The sequence below is a fragment of the Babylonia areolata genome, chromosome 12, assembly GCF_041734735.1.
Source record: "Babylonia areolata isolate BAREFJ2019XMU chromosome 12, ASM4173473v1, whole genome shotgun sequence".
Lineage (NCBI taxonomy): Eukaryota > Metazoa > Mollusca > Gastropoda > Neogastropoda > Buccinidae > Babylonia > Babylonia areolata.
Genome location: NC_134887.1, coordinates 9464311 through 9485716, shown reverse-complemented (window position 1 = coordinate 9485716; position 21406 = coordinate 9464311). Strand labels below are relative to the sequence as shown.

At 44.8% G+C, this 21406-nt stretch overlaps 1 protein-coding gene across 1 annotated transcript in view; it reads left to right on the top strand.

The window, feature by feature from the left end:
* LOC143288046 (uncharacterized) overlaps nucleotides 1–21010 on the top strand; it is a 22064-nt gene extending 1054 nt beyond the window's left edge. The window contains exons 2-12 of the mRNA XM_076596310.1: nucleotides 1–25; nucleotides 4002–4173; nucleotides 6377–6705; nucleotides 8040–8286; nucleotides 9314–9470; nucleotides 11588–11778; nucleotides 12514–12690; nucleotides 15235–15403; nucleotides 16670–16863; nucleotides 18631–19036; nucleotides 20797–21010. The exon at nucleotides 1–25 is cut by the window's left edge and continues 297 nt beyond it. Of these exons, the coding sequence (XP_076452425.1) occupies nucleotides 1–25; nucleotides 4002–4173; nucleotides 6377–6705; nucleotides 8040–8286; nucleotides 9314–9470; nucleotides 11588–11778; nucleotides 12514–12690; nucleotides 15235–15403; nucleotides 16670–16863; nucleotides 18631–19036; nucleotides 20797–20963 (2234 nt within the window). The 3' untranslated portion in view covers nucleotides 20964–21010. The remainder of the gene's footprint in view (nucleotides 26–4001; nucleotides 4174–6376; nucleotides 6706–8039; nucleotides 8287–9313; nucleotides 9471–11587; nucleotides 11779–12513; nucleotides 12691–15234; nucleotides 15404–16669; nucleotides 16864–18630; nucleotides 19037–20796) is intronic.
* The last annotated feature ends 396 nt before the right edge of the window (nucleotides 21011–21406 follow it).

Sequence of the window (21406 nt, the reverse complement as noted above, 5' to 3'; positions counted from 1 at the left end):
CCTTGTATGAGCTGTTGATAGACAGGTGAGTTGTACAGGCTTCAGATAAAATGAGATAAAATACAAGTCTGGAAAAGTCTTGAGATAATCCCATAGAGTCGCTGTTATTTCATATGATAAAATAACAGACTCGATGTTGAGCTGCAATCGTTTAATGCTGCCTGTTAAGTAATGTCAACAATTTCCGGGTTCTTGAATTTTCTGGGTTACCAGTAATTGATTTTAACATAATGTCTGTTCACACAAATAGATTGATATATGATTAAAACACATAGACATTACAAGTACCATTCAAGAAAGAGATTAATGCATTGAAAAAAGAAAAAAAAACCAACAACAAAAAGTGATACAATGGGGTATCCACTGACCTCTTTCACCAGCAGTGTATCTGGCAAATTTCAAAAACAAATTCAATTTGGCTTTCTGTTTGGTTTGGAATATTTTCAGTCTGGTTTGGAAAAGGTGTGGAGAAAGTATGGAGTTTTGTGGGGTCACATCGTCTGGAAACCTGCCTTGTAGATGGGGCAGTTATTTTTTCTTTGATTTTCTACCTTGATGTTTTGTTATTGTTTTACCTATCAGGCATCCTTTTTTTTTCTTTGTATTAGTTTTCCCTGCTATTGTTTTCAGAAAGGTTAGGATCCCACAGAAAGCGCGCGCGAGAGAGAGAGAGAGAGAGAGAGAGAGAGAGAGAGAGAGAGTCAACTGAAAAGAATCTCTTTAGAATTACATATATATATGAAGGCACGCAAGTGGATGTGTGTGTGTGTGTGTGTGTGTGTGTCCGGTCTTGGAATGAGCGGCATGAGGTTTGGAATATTTTCACTCTGGTTTGGAAAAGGTGTGGAGAAAGTATGGAGTTTTGTGGGGTCACATCGTCTGGAAACCTGCCTTGTAGATGGGGCAGTTATTTTTTCTTTGATTTTCTACCTTGATGTTTTGTTATTGTTTTACCTATCAGGCATCCTTTCTTTTTCTTTGTATTAGTTTTCCTTGCTATTGTTTTCAGAAAGGTTAGGATCCCACAGAAAGCAAGAGAGAGAGAGAGAGAGAGAGAGAGAGAGAGAGAGTCAACTGAAAAGAATCTCTTTAGAATTACATATATATGAAGGCACGCAAGTGGATGTGTGTGTGTGTGTGTGTGTGTGTGTGTGTGTGTGTGTGTGTGTGTATGTCCGGTCTTGGAGTGAGCGGCATGAGAGTAATGCCACTGAAATGGTGCAGATGATAATAATATGGACACTATCGCACCTATCCTCAGTTGGAGACCAAGCTCCAAGCGCTTTACAGAGTCATTTGCACAACAGGCTGCCTACCTGGGTAGAGTTGACTGACAGCTGCCATTGGGCGCTCTTCATTCGTTTCCCTGTGTCATTCAATCAGGTTTCAGTCATGCACACATGCACACTCATATAGACATGTAACATTTTACGTGTATGACCTTTTTTTTTTTTTTTTAGTTATCCTGCCATGTTGGCAGCTATACTCAGTTTTCAAGGGTGTGCATGCTGAGTATGTTTTTGTTTCCCATAACCCACTGAATGCTGACATGGATTACAGGATCTTTAACGTGCTTATTTGATTTTCTACTTGCATATACACAGGAAGGGGGTTCAGACACTAGCAGGTCTGCACACATGTTGACCAGGGAGGGAGACTGGACAAAAAAAATCTCCATCCTTTACTCACCAGGTGCCATTACTGACGACATTCAAGCCTTGGACCCTCAGATTGAAAGTCCAACCACTGTAACCACTTGGCTATTGTGCAGATAATGGGGCAGCAAAAATAAAACAAAAAAACCAAAATAACCCCCCACCCCAAAACACTATAGTTCTGAATGTCTTCTCAGGCCAGTACACAGAGTCTGTGAGGGTGTGGGTTTGAATCCTGCTCTCACCCTTTCTCTCCCAAATTTGACTGGAAAATCAAACTGAGCGTCTAGTCATTCGGTTGAGACGATAAACCGAGGTCCCGTGTGCAGCACGCACTTGGCGCACTGAAAAAGAACCCATGGCAACAGAGAGTGTTGTCCTCTGGCAAAATGATGGGCGCAATAGCTGAGTGGTTAAAGCGTTGGACTGTCAATCTGAGGGTCCCGGGTTCGAATCACGGTGACGGCGCCTGGTGGGTAAAGGGTGGAGATTTTTACGATCTCCCAGGTCAACATATGTGCAGACCTGCTAGTGCCTGAACCCCCTTCGTGTGTATATGCAAGCAGAAGATCAAATACGCACGTTAAAGATCCTGTAATCCATGTCAGCGTTCGGTGGGTTATGGAAACAAGAACATACCCAGCATGCACACCCCCGAAAACGGAGTATGGCTGCCTACTTGGCGGGGTAAAAACGGTCATACACGTAAAAGCCCACTCATGTGCATACGAGTGAACGCAGAAGAAGAAGAAGAATTCCTCTGGCAAAATTCTGTAAAAGGAAATCCACTCTGATAGGTAGATACACAAATATATATATATATATATATATATATATATATATATATATATATATATATATATATATATATATATATATATATACAAGCATGCACTGGAGGCCTGACTAGGTGGCATGTTGGGTTATTCTGCTGTGTAGCAGGCATCTGCTTAGCAGATGTGGTGTAGTGTGTATACTATATGTCCAATTTGCCTGATCAAATCAAATCATGCTGCTTAAAGACCAGCCGACCACTAAGGCCATATCAGGGCTGGCACCACATTAAAACCATACCCATGTCAGATAAGTATAAAAAAAATTTTAAAAGAAACTAGTAAAAAGACCAATAACAAAAAAAAAAAAAAAAAAAAAAAAAAAAAATCTCCATGTATCAGTTAAAAAATCTTACATGTAAATAAAATCTCAAATTTAGTTAAAAATCCTTGCATTTTTCTCTTTTTTTTTCAGTTGAATAACTGTCCAAGGTGGGACATCACAAAACAAAAACTCTCAGAGAATCATCAGTATAATATTTCACTCTCCTTGTCATGGAAGTCCCAGCAGTCAGTCAACAGGCGTTTCACCGTCAGTGATGCATGACACAGAATGCACCAAGGAGCCTCCTCTCTTTTTACTGTAGCCAAGCGCTAGGCTGGCTTCACTGACTGTTTACCACACAGCTATAGTTTGTCCCAGAGGCTGACATCTCGCGCTACGTATCACTGCACTGTTTTATCTCCTCTTCCTCTTCTTCTCATTTCTCTTATATCTCCTTATAACTGTTGTAAATAAAACAACAGAAAAACCCTTTTGTGACTGGCCTCTATATGTTCCTGGCCCGTGCGCGGAGATTCTTGTCTATCCTTTAATTCAGCCAATATTTAGTTTTAAGTCTTTTGTACCGTACCCTTATATATCACTCGGGAACACGGCTACATTAACAAGTGAGAATGCATGAGAAAAGTGTGACATGTTCTCAGTCAGGCAAAACACTTGTCTCTTCCTTTCGAGTGAAAAAAAAACAAACACTTGGTCGTGAAACATTTCTTCTTCTTCTGCGTTCGTGGGCTGCAACTCCCACATTCACTCATATGTATGCGAGTGGGCTTTTACGTGTATGACCGTTTTTACCCCGCCATGTAGGCAGCCATACTCCGCTTTTGGGGGTGTGCATGCAGGGTATGTTCTTGCTTCAATAACCCACCGAACGCTGACATGGATTACAGGATCTTTAACGTGTGTATCTGATTTTCTGCTTGCGTATACACACGAAGGGGGTTCAGGCTCTAGTAGGTCTGCACATATGTTGACCTGGGAGATTGGAAAAATCTCCACCCTTTACCCACCAGGCGCCGTCACCGAGATTCGAACCTGGGACCCTGAGATTGAGAGTCCAACGCTTTAACCACTCGGCTATTGCGCCCGTCGTGAAACATTTCAAGTCTGGACGGATGTGGTAAAGTTTGCTATCTGTCTGGTTTATTCCAGTCCTCCTGCCTACACATTCTTTACATAACGCTGCCTCCTTGAGAATCTGAAACTGAAACTGAAACTCTGATTTCTCAGGCTGGTCCTGCTCCTGCAAGGCACGGCGGTGTACGTGCACCAGGTGCAGCAGCTGGGCAAAGGGGGCGGGGCCGGAACGGAGTCCTCCTCCTCCTCGGTGGGGCCGGCCGTCAAGCGCTTCTGGTCGCAGCTCACCAACCTTCAGTCTCTGATGCAGCAGCTTCACTCACAGGTCTGTGTGTGGGTGTGGGTGTGGCGGGGTAGGGGTGGGGATGAGGGTTGTGAGGAGGGTGTATGGGGGTTTGGGTGGGTGGAAAGGAGTGTGTGTGTGGGGGGGGGGGGGTGAAGGGGGGGGGGATGTGTGTTGTGTTGGGGGGTGTGGGGAGTGGGTGGGGGGGTTGGTGGATGTGGTTATGTGTGTGTGAAAGGTGGGTAGGTGAGTGGGTTGGTGGATGTGGGTATATGTGTGTGGGTGGTGGGTAGTTGAGTTGGTGGATGTGTGTAGGCAAGTGGATGTGGGTGGGGGGATGGGTAGGTATGTTGGTGGACGTGGGTAGGTATGTGTGTGTGGGTGGGGTGGGGGGGGGTAGTTGGGCTGGTGGACGTGGGTATGTATGTGTGTGTGTGTGGGGGGGGTAGTTGGGTTGGTGGATGTGTGTATGTTTGGGGGTGAGTAGTTGGGTTGGTGGATGTGGGTATGTTTGTATGTTTGGGGGGTGGGTAGTTGGGTTGGTGGATGTGGGTATGTATGTTTGGGGGGTGGGTAGTTGGGTTGGTGGATGTGGGTATGTATGTTTGGGGGGTGGGTAGTTGGGTTGGTGGATGTGGGTATGTTTGGGGGGGTGGGTAGTTGGGTTGGTGGATGTGTGTATGTTTGTATGTTTGGGGGGTGGGTAGTTGGGTTGGTGGATGTGGGTATGTTTGGGGGGTGGGTAGTTGGGTTGGTGGATGTGGGTATGTTTGGGGGGTGGGTAGTTGGGTTGGTGGATGTGGGTATGTATGTGGGTGGGGGGTAGTTGGGTTGGTGGATGTGTGTATGTATGTGGGGGGGGGGGGGGTAGTTGGGTTGGTGGATGTGGGAATGTTTGGGGGGTGGGTAGTTGGGTTGGTGGATGTGGGTATGTATGTTGGGGGGGGGGGGGTAGTTGGGTTGGTGGATGTGGGTATGTATGTTGGGGGGGGGGTAGTTGGGTTGGTGGATGTGTGTATGTATGTGGGGGGGGGGTAGTTGGGTTGGTGGATGTGGGTATGTGTGAGGGCGGTAGGAGTTGGGGGGGGGGGGGTGAGTAGTTGGGTTGGTAGATGTGGGCATGTGTGTGGGGGGGTGGGTAGTTGGGTTGGTGGATGTGGGTATGTGTGAGGGGGGTGGGTAGTTGGGTTGGTGGATGTGGGTATGTATGTTGGGGGGTGGGTAGTTGGGTTGGTGGATGTGTGTATGTATGTGGGGGGGTGGGTAGTTGGGTTGGTGGATGTGGGTATGTATGTTGGGGGGTGGGTAGTTGGGTTGGTGGATGTGGGTATGTATGTTGGGGGGGTGGGTAGTTGGGTTGGTGGATGTGGGTATGTGTGAGGGGGGTGGGTAGTTGGGTTGGTGGATGTGGGTATGTATGTTGGGGGGTGGGTAGTTGGGTTGGTGGATGTGGGTATGTGTGAGGGGGGTAGGAGTTGGGGGGGTGAGTAGTTGGGTTGGTGGATGTGGGTATGTGTGTGGCGGATGGGGGATTGTGTGTGTGTGGTGTGGCATGGGTAGTTCGATTGGTGGATGTGGGTATGTGTGTGGGGGATGGGTAGTTGGGTAGGTGGATGTGTGTGTGTGTGTGTAGAGGAGTGGATATGTGTGGGTGGAGGGGAGAGTGTGGATGGGTGGATGTGGATATACATACAAACATGTGTGAGTGTTTATGTGTGTGTGTGTGAGAGAGAGAGAGAGAGAGAGAGAGAGAGAGAGAGAGAGAGAGAGAGATTATTTGTATTTTGTATTTGTATTTCTTTTTATCACAACAGATTTCTCTGTGTGAAATTCGGGCTGCTCTCCCCAGGGAGAACGCGTCGTTACACTACAGCGCCACCCTTTTTTTTTTTGTTGTTGTTTTTTCCTGCGTGCAGTTTTATTTGTTTTTCCAATCGAAGTGGATTTTTCTACATAATTTTGCCAGGAACAACCCTTTTGTTGCCGTGGGTTCTTTTACGTGCACTAAGTGCATGCAGCACACGGGACCTCGGTTTACTGTCTCATCCGAATGACCAGCACCCAGACCACCACTCAAGGTTTAGTGGAGGAGGAGAAAATGCTGGCGAATGTGGGACTAGAACCAGTGTGCTCAAATTCTCTCGCTTCCTGGGGGGAGGCGTTACCATAAAGCCACCACTCCAGTCTATGGGACTTCCATTCTTGAACTTAAAGGTGGTTTTTATATATATATATAAATACCCAGAACAAAACCAGCACCAGAAAAGTGGCAGAACTGGAGAAGGAACTGAAGAAGGCATCATCATCATCATCATCAGCAGCAGACAACAATTCCAACGCGGCTGCAGCCGCAAGGAACATAGCTGGCCAGTCCCCTCTCAGCACCGACGTGGTCAGCTCCCATCCTAGGGAGATCTCCTGCGACGAAAGCAACAAAGGGTCGCAGACGATCGAGACGGCGTTCGTGCCATGCGAGGCGTGTGACGTGGTGCAGAAGAAGATGAGGGAGGCGGGGGACCTGGTGATTGAAGTATGTCAAAACCAAGGGCTGCCTTCCTCCCTCAGGAAGTACCGGTATGCATCTGTGAATAAAACCTTCTTCTTCTTCTTCTTCTTCTTCTTGCTCTTTCATTCATAAACTTTAACCACTGAAATGCCTGCCTCATCCTGTTCTATCCCCCAGAACCCGACAATTTCTCACATCATTGAATGTTTCATTTGTAAACTGAAACCACTGAAATCACTGTTTAATTACACATACTTAACCGTGACCCAACTATGCAGACTCCGGCAGGGGTCTGACATTCCTGTCCTGTGCAAACTACTATCTGCCTATGCGGAGAAAACGAGAGTACTACGGCCAGTAACCTCCCGGAAGTAGGTAACGTCCCCTTTGTCCCCCTGGCTAGCGCCCTCTTTTTCCGGCAGCCATCTCGACACCTGTTCCTGTGCACTTCATACGGCTAAGTTTTTTTTCACATTTTCTGTCTGTCTGTCGATTCTTTGACGTTTCTGTTTTGTGTCCAATTATGTCACTGATTCATCCTGTTCTTTCCCTTAGACCAACAGTTTCTCACATTGTTCTCTTTTTTTTTCCCATAAACCTAAAGCACTGCAATCACTGCCTTGTTGTGTTCTTTTCCTCAGTCCTGTGCTTTCTCATGTCATTATATTTATTTGTGAACTCAAAACCACCATAACTAACTGCTTAAACCACCGTAACTAACTATAACTAACTGCTTAACTCTCTCTGGACGAAGGGCCCCGATCGGGGCTTTAGATAGTTTTGAATTTTTGGTGTGGCACCTAATTTCCATAATGACGTTATGAGCTATATTTTCGCGGTGACTGGTTGACATGAAAATTGCCTGTCAGCAATGGCATCTGACCCAGTTTTGTCTCAGTCACAAGGCAGACAACAGAATTCAATGAACGGGCCCTGTGGTGGCCGTATAACATCCTGAATTTAGTCGGTTTCAAACTCTTTGTGCTTTCCTGGATTTGTTTACTAGTCATCAGTGTGTGCAAAAAACAAACAAAAAAATATGGATACTTTAATCATCTCACTGTATGATAGCTTAAGAAGGGAGGAAGTTTTGTATTTTGTCCCCGACTACCTTGTTATCTTACTAATCAGGTTTGAAGTTTTCAGTTCATGCATTCTAACATTTGTTTGGTTTTTTTGGCGATTTTATTTCTTACCGATACTAATGTATCATCTGTAAGGAAAGTCTGGGGAGCTAACCGGCAGTACTAATTGAGTTAAACCACTATAATTAACTGGTAAAACCACCATAACTAATGGCTTAAACCGCCATAACCAACTGCTCAAACCACCATTGCTAATTGCCTTGCGCTGTTCTTCCCCCCCCCCCCCCCACACCCCTCCCACACACCCCCTCCCCCAGACCAACAGTCTCCCACGTTCGGTGGCTGACCTACAACGATGTGTCTCGCTGGATGGCCGAGCAGAACAAAGACGTCCAGCGCCTGTGCAAACACATAGAGCAGATGTCGGCCACCATCAGTCCTCTGAAAGCGGAGGTGGCTGCCTTCGAGAAGGAGACGAAGCAGGCGGAAAGCATCGCCAAACAGTGCGAGGTGGAGCTGAAACGGGAGAAGGAGACGCAGGCGGCCGTCAAAAGACAGTACGAGGTATGTTTGGGTAATATTGTATTGTATTGTGTATGGTGTGGCTGTTCAGTCAATTATTTATTTATTTGAAATTATTTCATCAAAATTTAGTGTGATATATATCTTAAAAAAGAAAATTTTTAAAAAATGGTGCGGTTTATGCCTGTTTGTTCTTCTGGTTGCGTTTATGTGATTCTTGATGTATGTGTGTGTATGAGCAGACATAAGAATTTCCAGTGTAAGGGATAGATAAAGTGATATGTGTTGTCCTTTGTATTGTATGGTATGGTATTGCATGGTATGGTATGGTATGGAATGGTATGGTATGATGGTATGGTATGGTTTGGAATGGTATGGTATGGTATGGTATGGTATGGTATGGTATGGTATCACAATGTATAGTATGGTATGGTATGGTATGGTTTGGAATGGTATGCTATGGCATGGTATGGTATGGTATGGTATGGTTTGGAATGGTATGGTATGGTATGGTATGGTATGGTATGGTATCACAATGTATAGTATGGTATGGTGCTGTGTGGTATTATATTGTGATATATGGTATTATCATGTACCGTATGGTATTGTATTTTATGGTATTGCATTGTGATGTGAAAACTTGATGCTGATACTGATGATGACAATGACAGTGATGATGATAATAATGATGATGATGATTACAAGAATGCTGTTGCTGCTGCTGAGGATGATAATGATGATGACGATGATGATGATGATGACAGTGACGATATTGATGATGATGATGATGATGATGATAACAAGAATGCTGCTGCTGCGTCTGCTGCTGCTGTTGCTGATGATGATAATGATGATGATGATGATGATGACGATGATGATGATGATAATGATGACAGTGATGACAATGACGATGATAATGATGATGACGATGATGACAATGAAAATGATGATGATGACAATGATGATAATGATGATGATGATGATGACGACAATGACGATATTGATGATGACAATGATGATGATGATGATTACGACGATGCTGATGACGATGACGATGACAATGATGCAGGTCAAACTGCAGGAGAAGGAGAAGCAGCACGAGTTGACCTTGGCTGACCTTCACCGCCAGAAGGAAGAGCTCGTGCGGAAGCACACTTCCCTGGCCACAGAGCTGGATCAGCGCAAAACACAGTCCACAGAGCTAGAGTCCAGACTGAAGGAATGGGGTCAGTGTTGTTGTTGTGTGTGTCTGGTTTTTTGACTCACTTGTGTAAACCAAGTGAGTCTATGTTTTAACCCGGTGTTCGGTTGTCTGTGTGTGTGTGTGTGTGTCTGTATGTGTCTGTGTGTGTCTGTGTGTCCGTGGTAAACTTTAACATTGACATTTTCTCTGCAAATACTTTGTCAGTTGACACCAAATTAGGCATAAAAATAGGAAAAATTCAGTTCTTTCCAGTCATCTTGTTTAAAACAATATTGCACCTCTGGGATGGGCACAAAAAAAAAAAGACAAAAAAAGAAGCCTAATTATATGCAAACTGCATTTACTGTTATATTTATATTTTTTGTATTATCTAAACTTGGCACTTTGATCTGATATTCTGACCCAACAACAAGAGCAGTCATTATTATCATTTTTTGTTCAAACAGGAACTTCTTTTGCAAGCATGGAAGTTTTATTTATTTTGCAAACTTTTTGGTGCAAATAGTAAAAAAGGGAAATTACTCTGTAATTAATGCTAGGGGACTTGATTCAAATCTGGTTAGGACTTTTTTTTTTCTTTTTTTTTTTACGCGAAGCTTTATAATAACAAATACAGAACACATTTTAATGATTAGATTTTTTTTTTAAAGTGTACCACAAGTGAGTCTTGAAGGCCTTGCCTCTCTTGTTGTTATTGTTTTTTTGTTTTATGTGGTTTTGTCAGTTTGTTTGGTTGAAATTTTAAAGAAATTAAAATTCCATCTAAATCTTTTGTTGTAGCATTGAAATATATAACGCGTTTGTGATTCTATACCACATTAATACATGTTCATTCTGAGGCAACATACAAAGACAGATTTTCTTTTACTTTTGGATGTGTACATAGATAAAGTAAACCAAGACACAGACACAGACACACATAGACACAGACACACACACACACACACACACACACACACACATGCTCTTGCACATCATTATAAGTACGCAAGATGCAGACACAGATGCACATAGACACAGACACACACACACACACACACACACACACACACACACACACACACACACACCACATGCTCTTGCACATCTTTATAAGTACTTCTTGCTTTTAAGCTTAACGCTCGGCTTATATCACAGATTGACATAACTTTCAGTTGGGCCACCAGCAAAGTGAGAGCTGTATGATCAGTGGTTTCTCTACTGCAGTAGGAATTCATTTACAGCTTAGCTGGGTTTTTTGGGGTTTTTTTTTTTGTGAAGGACTATTACTGTCAAACTAGGAGGCAAGTTTGCTGGGGCTTTTAGTGCAGCAGCTGTAGGGGGTTGCTGGCTTTTATGGGAACCGTCCCAGTGCCGACTGTCTTTACGCTTGTCTTGCCGCCGAGAGAGTGGGGATATAGCTAGGGCAAGACACTCTCCGCTACAATCAAATTCTAGCCCAGATTGCCCGGGACAATGATCACCTCCTCTGCTGTCCTGATGGTTGGTCTTAGTCAGACATGAGTGATTGTCATCCATACATACAAACATGTATACATTATTGCTGTATTATTAGTAGTAGTACCGGTAGTAGTATTAGCATTAGTATTGTTGTTATCCGAATCAACAGCTGCAACATTTTTTTTTTCAAACATTTTTTTTTTTCAGACAAAGGTTTACATATGAAGGTTTACATTGGGAAGTGACAACAATATATTGTTCTGAATATCACTCATCCTACATCAATAATTATATGGACAGAAAAATAAATGATCATTCAAACATTGTTCTGTGTGATGCTGCGACACACACTTTTACAATGACATCGTATTAACTCACTCAGTACGGCCAGTCCTCTCTTCTCCTCTACACAGACCCCTCGGATGTCCAGTGGGTGTCTGAATGACCCAACCTTTAGCTTCCGTCGTCAGAATTGTGGTATTCTTTGTCAACATTCACGTCTTCAGTATAAGAGCCTTCCGCTTGCAATATTTTGATGATGGTAATTGGGGTGAAACGCTGTTAACGTTGTCTCTTTCGCCGTTTGTATGGAGAGAGTTGATGGCAGAATTTGAAATATCTGTTCAAACATCAGTTCTACTGGACGTGGTAATTCACACATTGCTCCCCATGTAACTGGCAACATCATGACTGGCACAGAGTCCAAAAGTCAGCAGCTGGAGAAGGACCTCCAGGAGAAGGCGGTGGTGGTGACGAGGCTGGAGGGGGTGGACCAGGAGAACGTCACTCTGCGCCAACAGCTGACCGACACCAGCACACGGCTGGAGGCCGCCAGCAAGTCCCTGGCCAAAGAGCAGGGCAAAAACAAAAGCGCCGCACAGCACAAGCAGGTGGGTTACTGCTGTGTTGTTTGTAGTGGATTAGTAACTGTGGAGTGTGGCCACCAACAAAATCCCTGGCCAAAGAGCAGGGCAAAAAACAAAAGCGCCGCTCAGCACAAACAGGTAGGCACTGCTGTTTCGTTTGTAGTGAATTAGTAACTGCGGAGTGTGGCCGCCATCAAATCCCTGGCCAAAGAGCAATGCAAAAAATAAAAGCGCCACTCAGCGCAAGAAAGTGGGTTACTGCTGTGTTGTTTGTGGTGATTATGAGTGGAGTGTTAGCCTAGAGGTAACGCGTCCACCTAGGAAGTGAGAGAATCTGAGCGCACTGGTTTGAATCACACCGGCAGTCGCCAGTATTTTCTCCGCCTCCACTGGACATTGAATGGTGGTCTGGATGCTAGTCATTCGGATGAGACGATAAACTGAGGTCCTGTGTGCAGCAGGCATTTAGTACACGTAAAAGAACCCACGGCAACTAAAGGGTTGTCCCTGGCAAAATTCTGTTTTTAATTATATTTATTATATTCTTCTTCTTTCTTCTTCTTCTTCTTCTTATTATTATCATTATCTTTCTTTCTTTAAAAAAAAAAAAGAAGTTTTTTTCTCAAGGCCTGACTAAGCGCGTTAGAGTTACGCTGCTGGTCAGGCATCTGCTTGGCAGATGTGGTGTAGCGTAAAGGGATTTGTCCGAACGCAGTGACGCCTCCTTGAGCTACTGATACTGATACTGTGCGTTTCCAGCAAGTGCAGGCCAAGCAGGAGTCCCTGTCGGAGCGCGTGGTGGAGCTGGACCAGGAGAACGAGGACCTCCGCGACCAGGTGAACACTCTGGAGGAGGAGAAACAGGACCTGCAGGAGAGCCTGCAGGAGAGCAAGCAGCTCACCAGGCAGCTGGAGAAGGAGAAGAAGGAGCAGGAGGTGTGTGTGTGTGTGTGTGTGTGTGTGTGTGTTTGTCGGGGATGAGGTGGAGGTGAGTGTGGTTGGGGCACGGGGGTATGTGTGTGTGTGTGTGTGTTTTTGTGTGTTTATGGTGTGTGGGGGATGGTGGATAGTGGGGTGGGGGCATGGTATGTGTGTGTGTGTGTGTGTGGTTTGGGTGTATATGGGTGTGTGTGTGTGTGTGGAGGGGGGGTGGGGGGGGCGGGCTATGTGTGTGTTGTCTATGCCTGTGGTGTTTGTGTTGGGTATGTGTGTATTTGGGGGTTATGTGTGTGTGGTGTGTGTGTGTGGGGGGGGGGGGGGGGGCATGGGGATATGTGTGTGTGTTTTGTGTGTTTGTGGTGTGTGTGTAGAGGGGGCAGGGGGTGTGCAGGGGGTGGTATGTATGTGTGTATGTGTTTTGTGTGTATGTGGGCGTGGTGTGTGTGGGGGGGGAGAAGGGGGGGTATATGTGTGTGGTATATGTGTGTTGTGTGTGCCTGTGGTGTTTGTGGGGTATGTGTGTGTTTTGGGGTTATGTGTGTGTGGTGTGGTAAGTGGGGGGGGCGGGGAGGGGGAGGAGGCATGGTGGTATATGTGTGTTTGTGGTGAGGGGGGGAGTGGGTATGGGGTGTGCATGGGGTGGTATGTATGTGTGTGTTATGTGTTTGTGTGTGTGTGTGTGTGTGTGTGTGTATGTATGTTGTGTTTGTGTTGGATATGTTTGTGTATGGAGGTTACATGTGGTGTGTGTGTGTGTGTGCGCGCGCGCATGTAGTGTGGTGTGTGTGTATTTTGTGTGTGTGTGTGTGTGTGTGTGTGTGTGTGTAGGGGTGGGAGGGTGTGGGGGGAATGTGTGTGTTGTATATGTGTGTTGTATGTGCTTGTGGTGTTTGCATGGGGTATGTGTGTGTTTTGGGGTTATGTGTGTGGGTTTTTTTTAGAGGGTATGTGTGTATTGTGTAAGTGTGTTGTGTGTGCCTGTGGTGTTTGTGTGGTAGTCATAGTAATAATCATGATGATGATGATGATGATAATGATAATGCAGACTGATGCTCACACCTCCCAGACGGGGAGCTTTCGGCATTTACAATAAATAAAAGTTACACACACATAGAATGTATACATGTATACATTTCAGTACAATACACCACACACAAAACAAGCATGGTGAGAATTCAGACAGACAAGCAAACACACACACACACACACACACACACACACACACACACACACACACACACACACACACACACACACACACACACACACACACATACACACACACACACACACACACACAACCTGGAAGTGTCCAAGAAGCACAATAGTGAGTAAGACGGCAGTCAGAGGTGGTACAGGTGTCTTTTGAGAATTTCAGTTTCAGTTTCAGTTTCTCAAGGGGGGTGCCGCTGCGTTCGGACAAGTCCATATACGCTACACCACATCTACCAGGCAGGTGCCTAACCAGCGGTGTCTTGGTGGAGGGCGTGATTCGACCGCTTGCCCTCAAGATTCTCTGGTTTGGTGTCAGCACCAGGCCACCACTGCCTTGCCTTGTTCTTGTGTGCAGATCGTCATAAAGAACCACTGCCTTGTCTTGTGTGCAGATCATCATAAAGAACCACTGCCTTGCCTTGTGTGCAGATCATCATAAAGAACCACTCCCTTGCCTTGTGTGTGCAGATCGTCATAAAGAACCACTCCCTTCATTGTCTTGTGTGCAGATCATCATAAAGATCCTCTCCCTTGCCTTGTGTGTGCAGATCATCATAAAGAACCACTCCCTTGCCTTGTGTGCAGATCATCATAAAGAACCACTCCTTTGTCTTGTGTGCAGATCATCATAAAGAACCACTCCCTTCATTGTCTTGTGTGCAGATCATCATAAAGAACCACTCCCTTGCCTTGTGTGCAGATCATCATAAAGAACCACTCCCTTGCCTTGTGTGCAGATCGTCATAAAGAACCACTCCCTTCATTGTCTTGTGTGCAGATCATCATAAAGAACCACTCCCTTCATTGTCTTGTGTGCAGATCATCATAAAGAACCACTCCCTTGCCTTGTGTGTGCAGATCATCATAAAGAACCACTCCCTTGCCTTGTGTGCAGATCATCATAAAGAACCAGTCCCTTGCCTTGTGTGCAGATCATCATAAAGAACCACTCCCTTGCCTTGTGTGTGCAGATCATCATAAAGAACCACTCCCTTGCCTTGTGTGTGCAGATCATCATAAAGAACCACTCCCTTCATTGCCTTGTGTGTGCAGATCATCATAAAGAACCACTCCCTTCATTGTCTTGTGTGCAGATCATCATAAAGAACCACTCCCTTGCCTTGTGTGCAGATCATCATAAAGAACCACTCCCTTCATTGTCTTGTGTGCAGATCGTCATAAAGAACCTCTCCCTTGCCTTGTGTGTGCAGATCATCATAAAGAACCACTCCCTTGCCTTGTGTGCAGATCATCATAAAGAACCACTCCCTTGCCTTGTGTGTGCAGATCATCATAAAGAACCACTCCCTTGCCTTGTGTGTGCAGATCATCATGCAGAGCCTGAAGGAGGAGAAGAGGGGGCTGGAGCAGAGCATCCAGGAGACGGAGGCCCAGATCCTCAGGATGGAGGAGGAGCTGAGGGAGGCCAAGGAGAGGGAGCGGCTCATCATCGAGTACCCGGACCTCAACGGGCCCGTCAACCCTGACCTGCATGGTGAGTGTGTATGTAACGTCACTTGACCCTGTGTGAGTTAAGAGTAGTATTATACGAAGTGTGGCTGCCTACATGGCGGGGTAAAAAAACCCACCCGGTCATACACGTTTAAAAGCCCACTCCTGTACATATGAGTGAACGTGGGAGTTGCAGCCCACAAACAAAGAAGAAGAAGAGTATTATTATTATTATTTTTTATTGTTATTGTTATTATTGTTATTATTATTATTGATATTATGAGCATTTATACCTAGTCTTAAAATAACCCTAGGCATTCACAAATAGAAGTAAAATTTTTTTTTTTTTAAAGAACAAAATTGAACACAAGATACAAAACATTATTAAATTATTCACACACTACCCACCTGCCCCCCTCCTCGGCCCCCCCCCCCCCACACACACAAACACACACACAACACACACACAAGAACGCACACACGCAGAATTCTCTTCCTCTGGATCTCTGTCACTCACCAACTCTGTCCTCTTTCACACTGAATTTAAAATCATGTATGTTCAGTTAACTGTGCATGTGATGAAGCTGAATCATCTGTATGTCTGTATCCCCCCCCCCCACCACCCCCACACCCCCTCTCCTTCTTTGCACAACAGGCTGCCTCCCTGGGTACAGGTACAGCTGACGCTGACAGCTGCTATTGCGGGGCGCTCTTCATTCGTTTCCTGTGTCATTCAGTCAGATTTCAGGCACGCACACATAATCCACATAATACACTCTGACAGACATGTAACATTTTACGTGTATGACCGTTTTTTTGTTTATATACCTCGCCATGTAGGCAGCCATACTCCGTTTTTGGGGGTGTGCATGCCGGGTTGTGTTCTTGTTTCCATAATCCACTCTGTGTGTGTGTGTGTGTGTGTGTGTGTGTGTGTGTACATGTGTGCAATATGTGTGTGTGTTTAAGCGTGTGCATGAGTGCATGTGTGCATGTATGTGTGTGTGTGGCTGTGTGTTTGTGTGTGTATGTGTGTGTGTGCGCGCGCATGTGTGTGTGTGTGTGTGTGTGTGTGAACAGAATGGTATGTTCTGTTGTCATAAGACTTTAAAGTATATAAGACACAATAGCAATAGAACAATAAACATGAGCATGTCTGTGTGTGTGTGTGTGTGTGTGTGTACATGCGTGCATGTGTGTGTGTGCATGCATGTGTGTGTGTGTGTGTGCCTTTGTGTGTGTTCCGTGTGTGTGCACGCATGTGCATGTATGTGTGTGTGTGTGTGTGTGTGCGCACGTACACACGCAGGCACGGGGGACATAGCAGTGGACATGCAGAACCAGGTGAAGGCCAACACAGTCCGGATCCACGTGCTGGAGGAACAGAACCAAGGGCTGCAGCGCTCCATCACCAAGATCATCTCCCGCGCCTCTGGCACTGCCACCACGGCGCCGACAGTCACCACCACCATCTCCTCCTCCTCCTCGCAGCCACCGCCGAAGGTAATGTAGCGCCTCGCAGAACTTAACGTCATTCGAGTTTGCTTTTATAGTTATCTTCCTTGTCTGCTGCTAGGGTTAGGAGTTCCTTCCCTTGTTGTTGTCTTGAGTACCGTTTTTTGTTACTTTGTTGATCTTTTCTGAGATATATTAAATCTGATAAACTTATCAAGTGTGTGTCTATAAATTATTGTCTTCCTAAAGTAAAGAAGTCTTTATCGTTGTTTCTTTCTCAGTTTCGGTCAAAGATTTCGCTTTGATACTGGATGCATGTTGAGGAGAGGTTTTTTAAATTTTTTATTTAATTTTTTTTTTTAGAAGTCTTTGTTGTTTCTGTCTCTTGTAAAACATTCACTTATACTGGATGCATGTTGAGGAGAAGGTTTTTTGGTTTTTTTTTGTAACTGAGAATCGGAAGTTTGGAACTTACTTGTGAACTTACAAGTGGAGTGATGGCCTAGAGGTAATGCGTCCGCCTAAGAAGCGAGGCAGTCTGGGCACGCTGATTCGAATCACAGCTCAGCCGTCGATATTTTCTCCCCCCTCCACCAGACCTTGAGTGGTGGTCTGGATGCTGGTCATTCAGATGAGACGATAAACCAAGGTCCTGTGTGCAGCATGCACTTAGCGCACGTAAAAGAACCCACGGCAACAAAAGGGTTGTTCCTGGCAAAATTCTGTAGAAAAATCCACTTTGATAGGAAAAATAAATAAAACTGCACGCAGGAAAAAATACAAAAAATGGGGTGGGGCTGTAGTGTAGCGACGCGCTCTCCCTGGGGAGAGCAGCCCGAATTTCACACAGAGAAATCACTTGCGATACAAAGAAATACAAAATACAAATACCAATATATATTTCGTTGCTTTCTCTCTCCACCTCCCTCAGCAAATCTGACACAGGAGAGTGTTTGATTAATGAACGTAGTTTACTCACAGCCTGTTGTCCTCCAGCCCTCCAGACGTTTCCTGTATTGAATTTTCTGGGAAAGGGCGGTGTGTGTGAAACCACTACTGAAATATATCGATAAGTTCCAACTTTTGATTCTGATTAAGGAAACTTCGTTTGTATTTCTGTGTCTTTGTCTCTTTTTTTTTTTTTTCTGAAATAATTTTTGTCATTCTTTTTCTGATTAGTGTCATTTCAAAAATCTTGTTTTTCTTCTCATGATACCTCTTGATTTTTTTTTTTTTTTTAATTTAAAAAAGACATTTTGTTATACATCTGAACTATTTCTATTTTAGTTTTATTATTGGGCCTCTTCATATTGGGTTTTATTCAAATGTTATTTTTCTTCTCATGACACTTCTTGTTTTTTTTTTTTTAATCTTTATTTTAGCTTTATTATCAGGCTTTTAAAAATCAATTTATTTTCATTACATTTAATTATGTTTGTTACACACATCACAATTCTGGTTTAGCATTGTATTTTGATCACTGTCTGTTTTTTTGCTTTCAAAAAAAAAAAAAAAAAAAAAAGCATAGAAAAAAGAAAAGCAGAAATTTGTGTGTGCATTTCACTTGTTAATTTGAGTAAAGCAATCACTTTTTTTTCAATATTGTTGATGCTTTAAAAAAATTTTTTATTCTGTCACTTCACAACAAGACAAGTTGCACAGTGTGTGTGTGTGTGTGTGTGTGTGTGTGTGTGATTCTTCAAAATATCACCCGTCACTTCACCCCACTTCCTCCCCCCAACCCCTGGCCTCCACCCTCACTCTTCCTCCTTCCTCCCATCCCCCCTCCTCCTCCTCCTCCTCCTCCTCCTGCAGAACACAGCGCCGATACCGCTCTGGCAGACTAGCACCCTGGACAATAACAGTACCAGGCAGCGCTCCCCGCCTCGTCAGTCTCGCCACATGCCTGCCCCCAGTCCCAAGCCCCCGAGCAGCAGTGTTCCGGCGCAGAAACCAGCGCCAGAGTTTTTCACAGTCGGCAAGGCAGCGAACGACAGAAACTCCTCCTCCAAGGACCAGAGAAAACCACCAGCAGGGAGGGGTGGACGTGGTGGTGGTGGTGGAGGTGTTGGTGTTGGTGGTGGTGGTGGTGGTGGTGGGGGTTTGATGCCAGTGAACGCTACGAGTATCGGAGCGTACAAACAGATCAAGAAATCAGGGGGACGTGTGCAGCCAGATCCTAACACGGGTCTTGCAGGAACAGCTGGTGTTGGTGGTGGTGGTGAGTGGTTGTTTTTTTTTGTGTGTGTTTTTTAAACATTTATTTTCAGCTTCAGTTTCAAGGTGGTGTCAAAGTGTGTGGACTGATCCATACGTGCTGCTACACCACATACGCTTAAAAAAAAAAAAAAAAAAAAAAAAGAAGGAAAGAAAGAGCAGGTGCACGACCTATGCATAAACCCAACATGTTCGCCAGGGCCTTGAGGGTCTACCCTAGCTCAGTTCTCAGTTCATTCACTCAAGGAGGTGTCGCAGCGTTGGGACAAATCCATATACGCTGCACCACATCTGCTAAGCAGATGCCTGACCAGCAGCGTAACGCAAGGCGCTTAGTCAGGCCTGCCCTAGGTTTGTATGAAACATCAGCCCAAAAGGACACAAGACAAAGAAACAGAATACACAGATGAGTAAATACACTGAAGCACAATGAAAATGAAAGATCCATCGGATCTGCAGCCCTTCTGAATAATACTAATAATAATGGTATTTGTATAGCGCTGAATCTTGTGCAGAGACTTCTTCTTCTTCTTCTGTGTTCGTGGGCTGCAACTCCCACGTTCACTCGTATGCACACGCGTGGGCTTTTACGTGTATGACCGTTTTTACCCCGCCATGTAGGCAGCCATACTCCGTTTTCGGGGGTGTGTGCAGAGACAAATCAAAGCGCTTTCGCACCAGTCATTCACACACACATGCATCACTCTAAAACTGGAGAAACTGAAGACAAGGAAGAGTGCAGGGAAGGGAACGCAGGGTGACACAGAATACATTTGATGTCACATTGAGACAGTCCTCGCCCCCAAGTCCCCTTCACCGTTTGGCCAAACGGCGCATTGAGTGGACCCATAACTGTTCAGACACCAGTGAACATCTCGCAAGACTGAACAGTACAAAAAAAATGTATTGTGTCATGCTGTGAACATGTGCTGAAAAACTTGTCCACACTTCCTTAAATAACAGAAAGGAAGGTCAGTCCTGCTTTTTGTTTAGAACTGAGATGAAATGAATGCTGTTGTTGTTTTTTTATGTTGTGAGCCCATTGCATGAAAATATTGTTGATTTGTATGCACCGCATCAATGTTTGTCACTGGCACTGCTATCACAACAAAGTGCATGGGTGCATTATTGTTATTTTGTAATTGTCATATTAAAAAAAGAAGGTGAATTTTGTGATAATTGATACTTTGCATAAGTTCAGTAGATTTTTGTTTATTGGGAAGGCAAAACAGTAGACTGCCAGCTGGCAGGATTGCTGCAAAGTTGAGCCTGCATTTGTCAAATTTACACTTACAGATGTATATTTTTTTTTCCAAGTAGTATTAAATCAAACACTGTGTCAGCGTGTGCATAATTTGAGCAATGCCAAACTTTTCAGTTATTCTTATTTTTGTACACGACCCTCAGAACCTCTTTAAGATTCTGCCAAAAGAGATGCCCACTACTCCAGAATATGATTCTCAGTATTGTCCTTGGTACAACCAGCTCTGTTGATTACAGCTCCTCAGACAAACTGTAAATTACAAACACATTGCCCTGACACCTTCCTCGAATGGGGGGAACCCTCGCGGTCCAAATGTGGGACTTCAAACCCATGGATACTTATTACTTGAGGGGAACATTACCACAAGGCTACAAAGACTTTGAACCAGCACAAGCCAGTCCAAACCACCGTTTCACGACTATAATCGGAATCAGACGATACCAAAGTGAAGTCAACCCACCTGCTTGCTTGACCTTGACCCTGGCCTGTCTTTGTTTCAGGCAGGCGGCCTCCCAGCGCTCACTCCGTGGGCAGTGCCGGAGCTCAGCAGAGGAGAGGCAGCGGTCAGGACGACACGACGACGCCAATGTATGTGTGCGAACACTGCGACAAGATGTACACCAAACCCAGGGATCTGGAGATCCACAGATCCTACTGTACTGCCTGAGATGAGCTGGTCTCACAAACAACTGATTCGTATTGACTTCAAAAGAGGAGTGAGGGGTGGGTTGGGGTGTTAGGGGTGGGTGGGTGTGGGGGTGGGGCGGGGCATGGATGATGTGTGATACTATCGTTTTTATTATTGATACTTATACAGCGCATTTCCTCTGTCAGATACCAAGCTCTGATCCCATTTTTACAAACACTACAGGCTGCCTACCAGAGTAAGGGCATACTGACAGCTACCTTTAGGTGCTCATCATTTCTTTCCCCGTGTGATTCAGACAGGCTTCAGTCACCCATGACAGACATACACAAACACACACATATATGTATATCAGAGTGGATAATATGTATATGTTTTTTTTTTTACTGTGAAATTTTGCCAGAGACGACTCTCTTGTTGCTGTTGGTGATTTGCTATTTTTACTTTATTTATTTTATTTTATT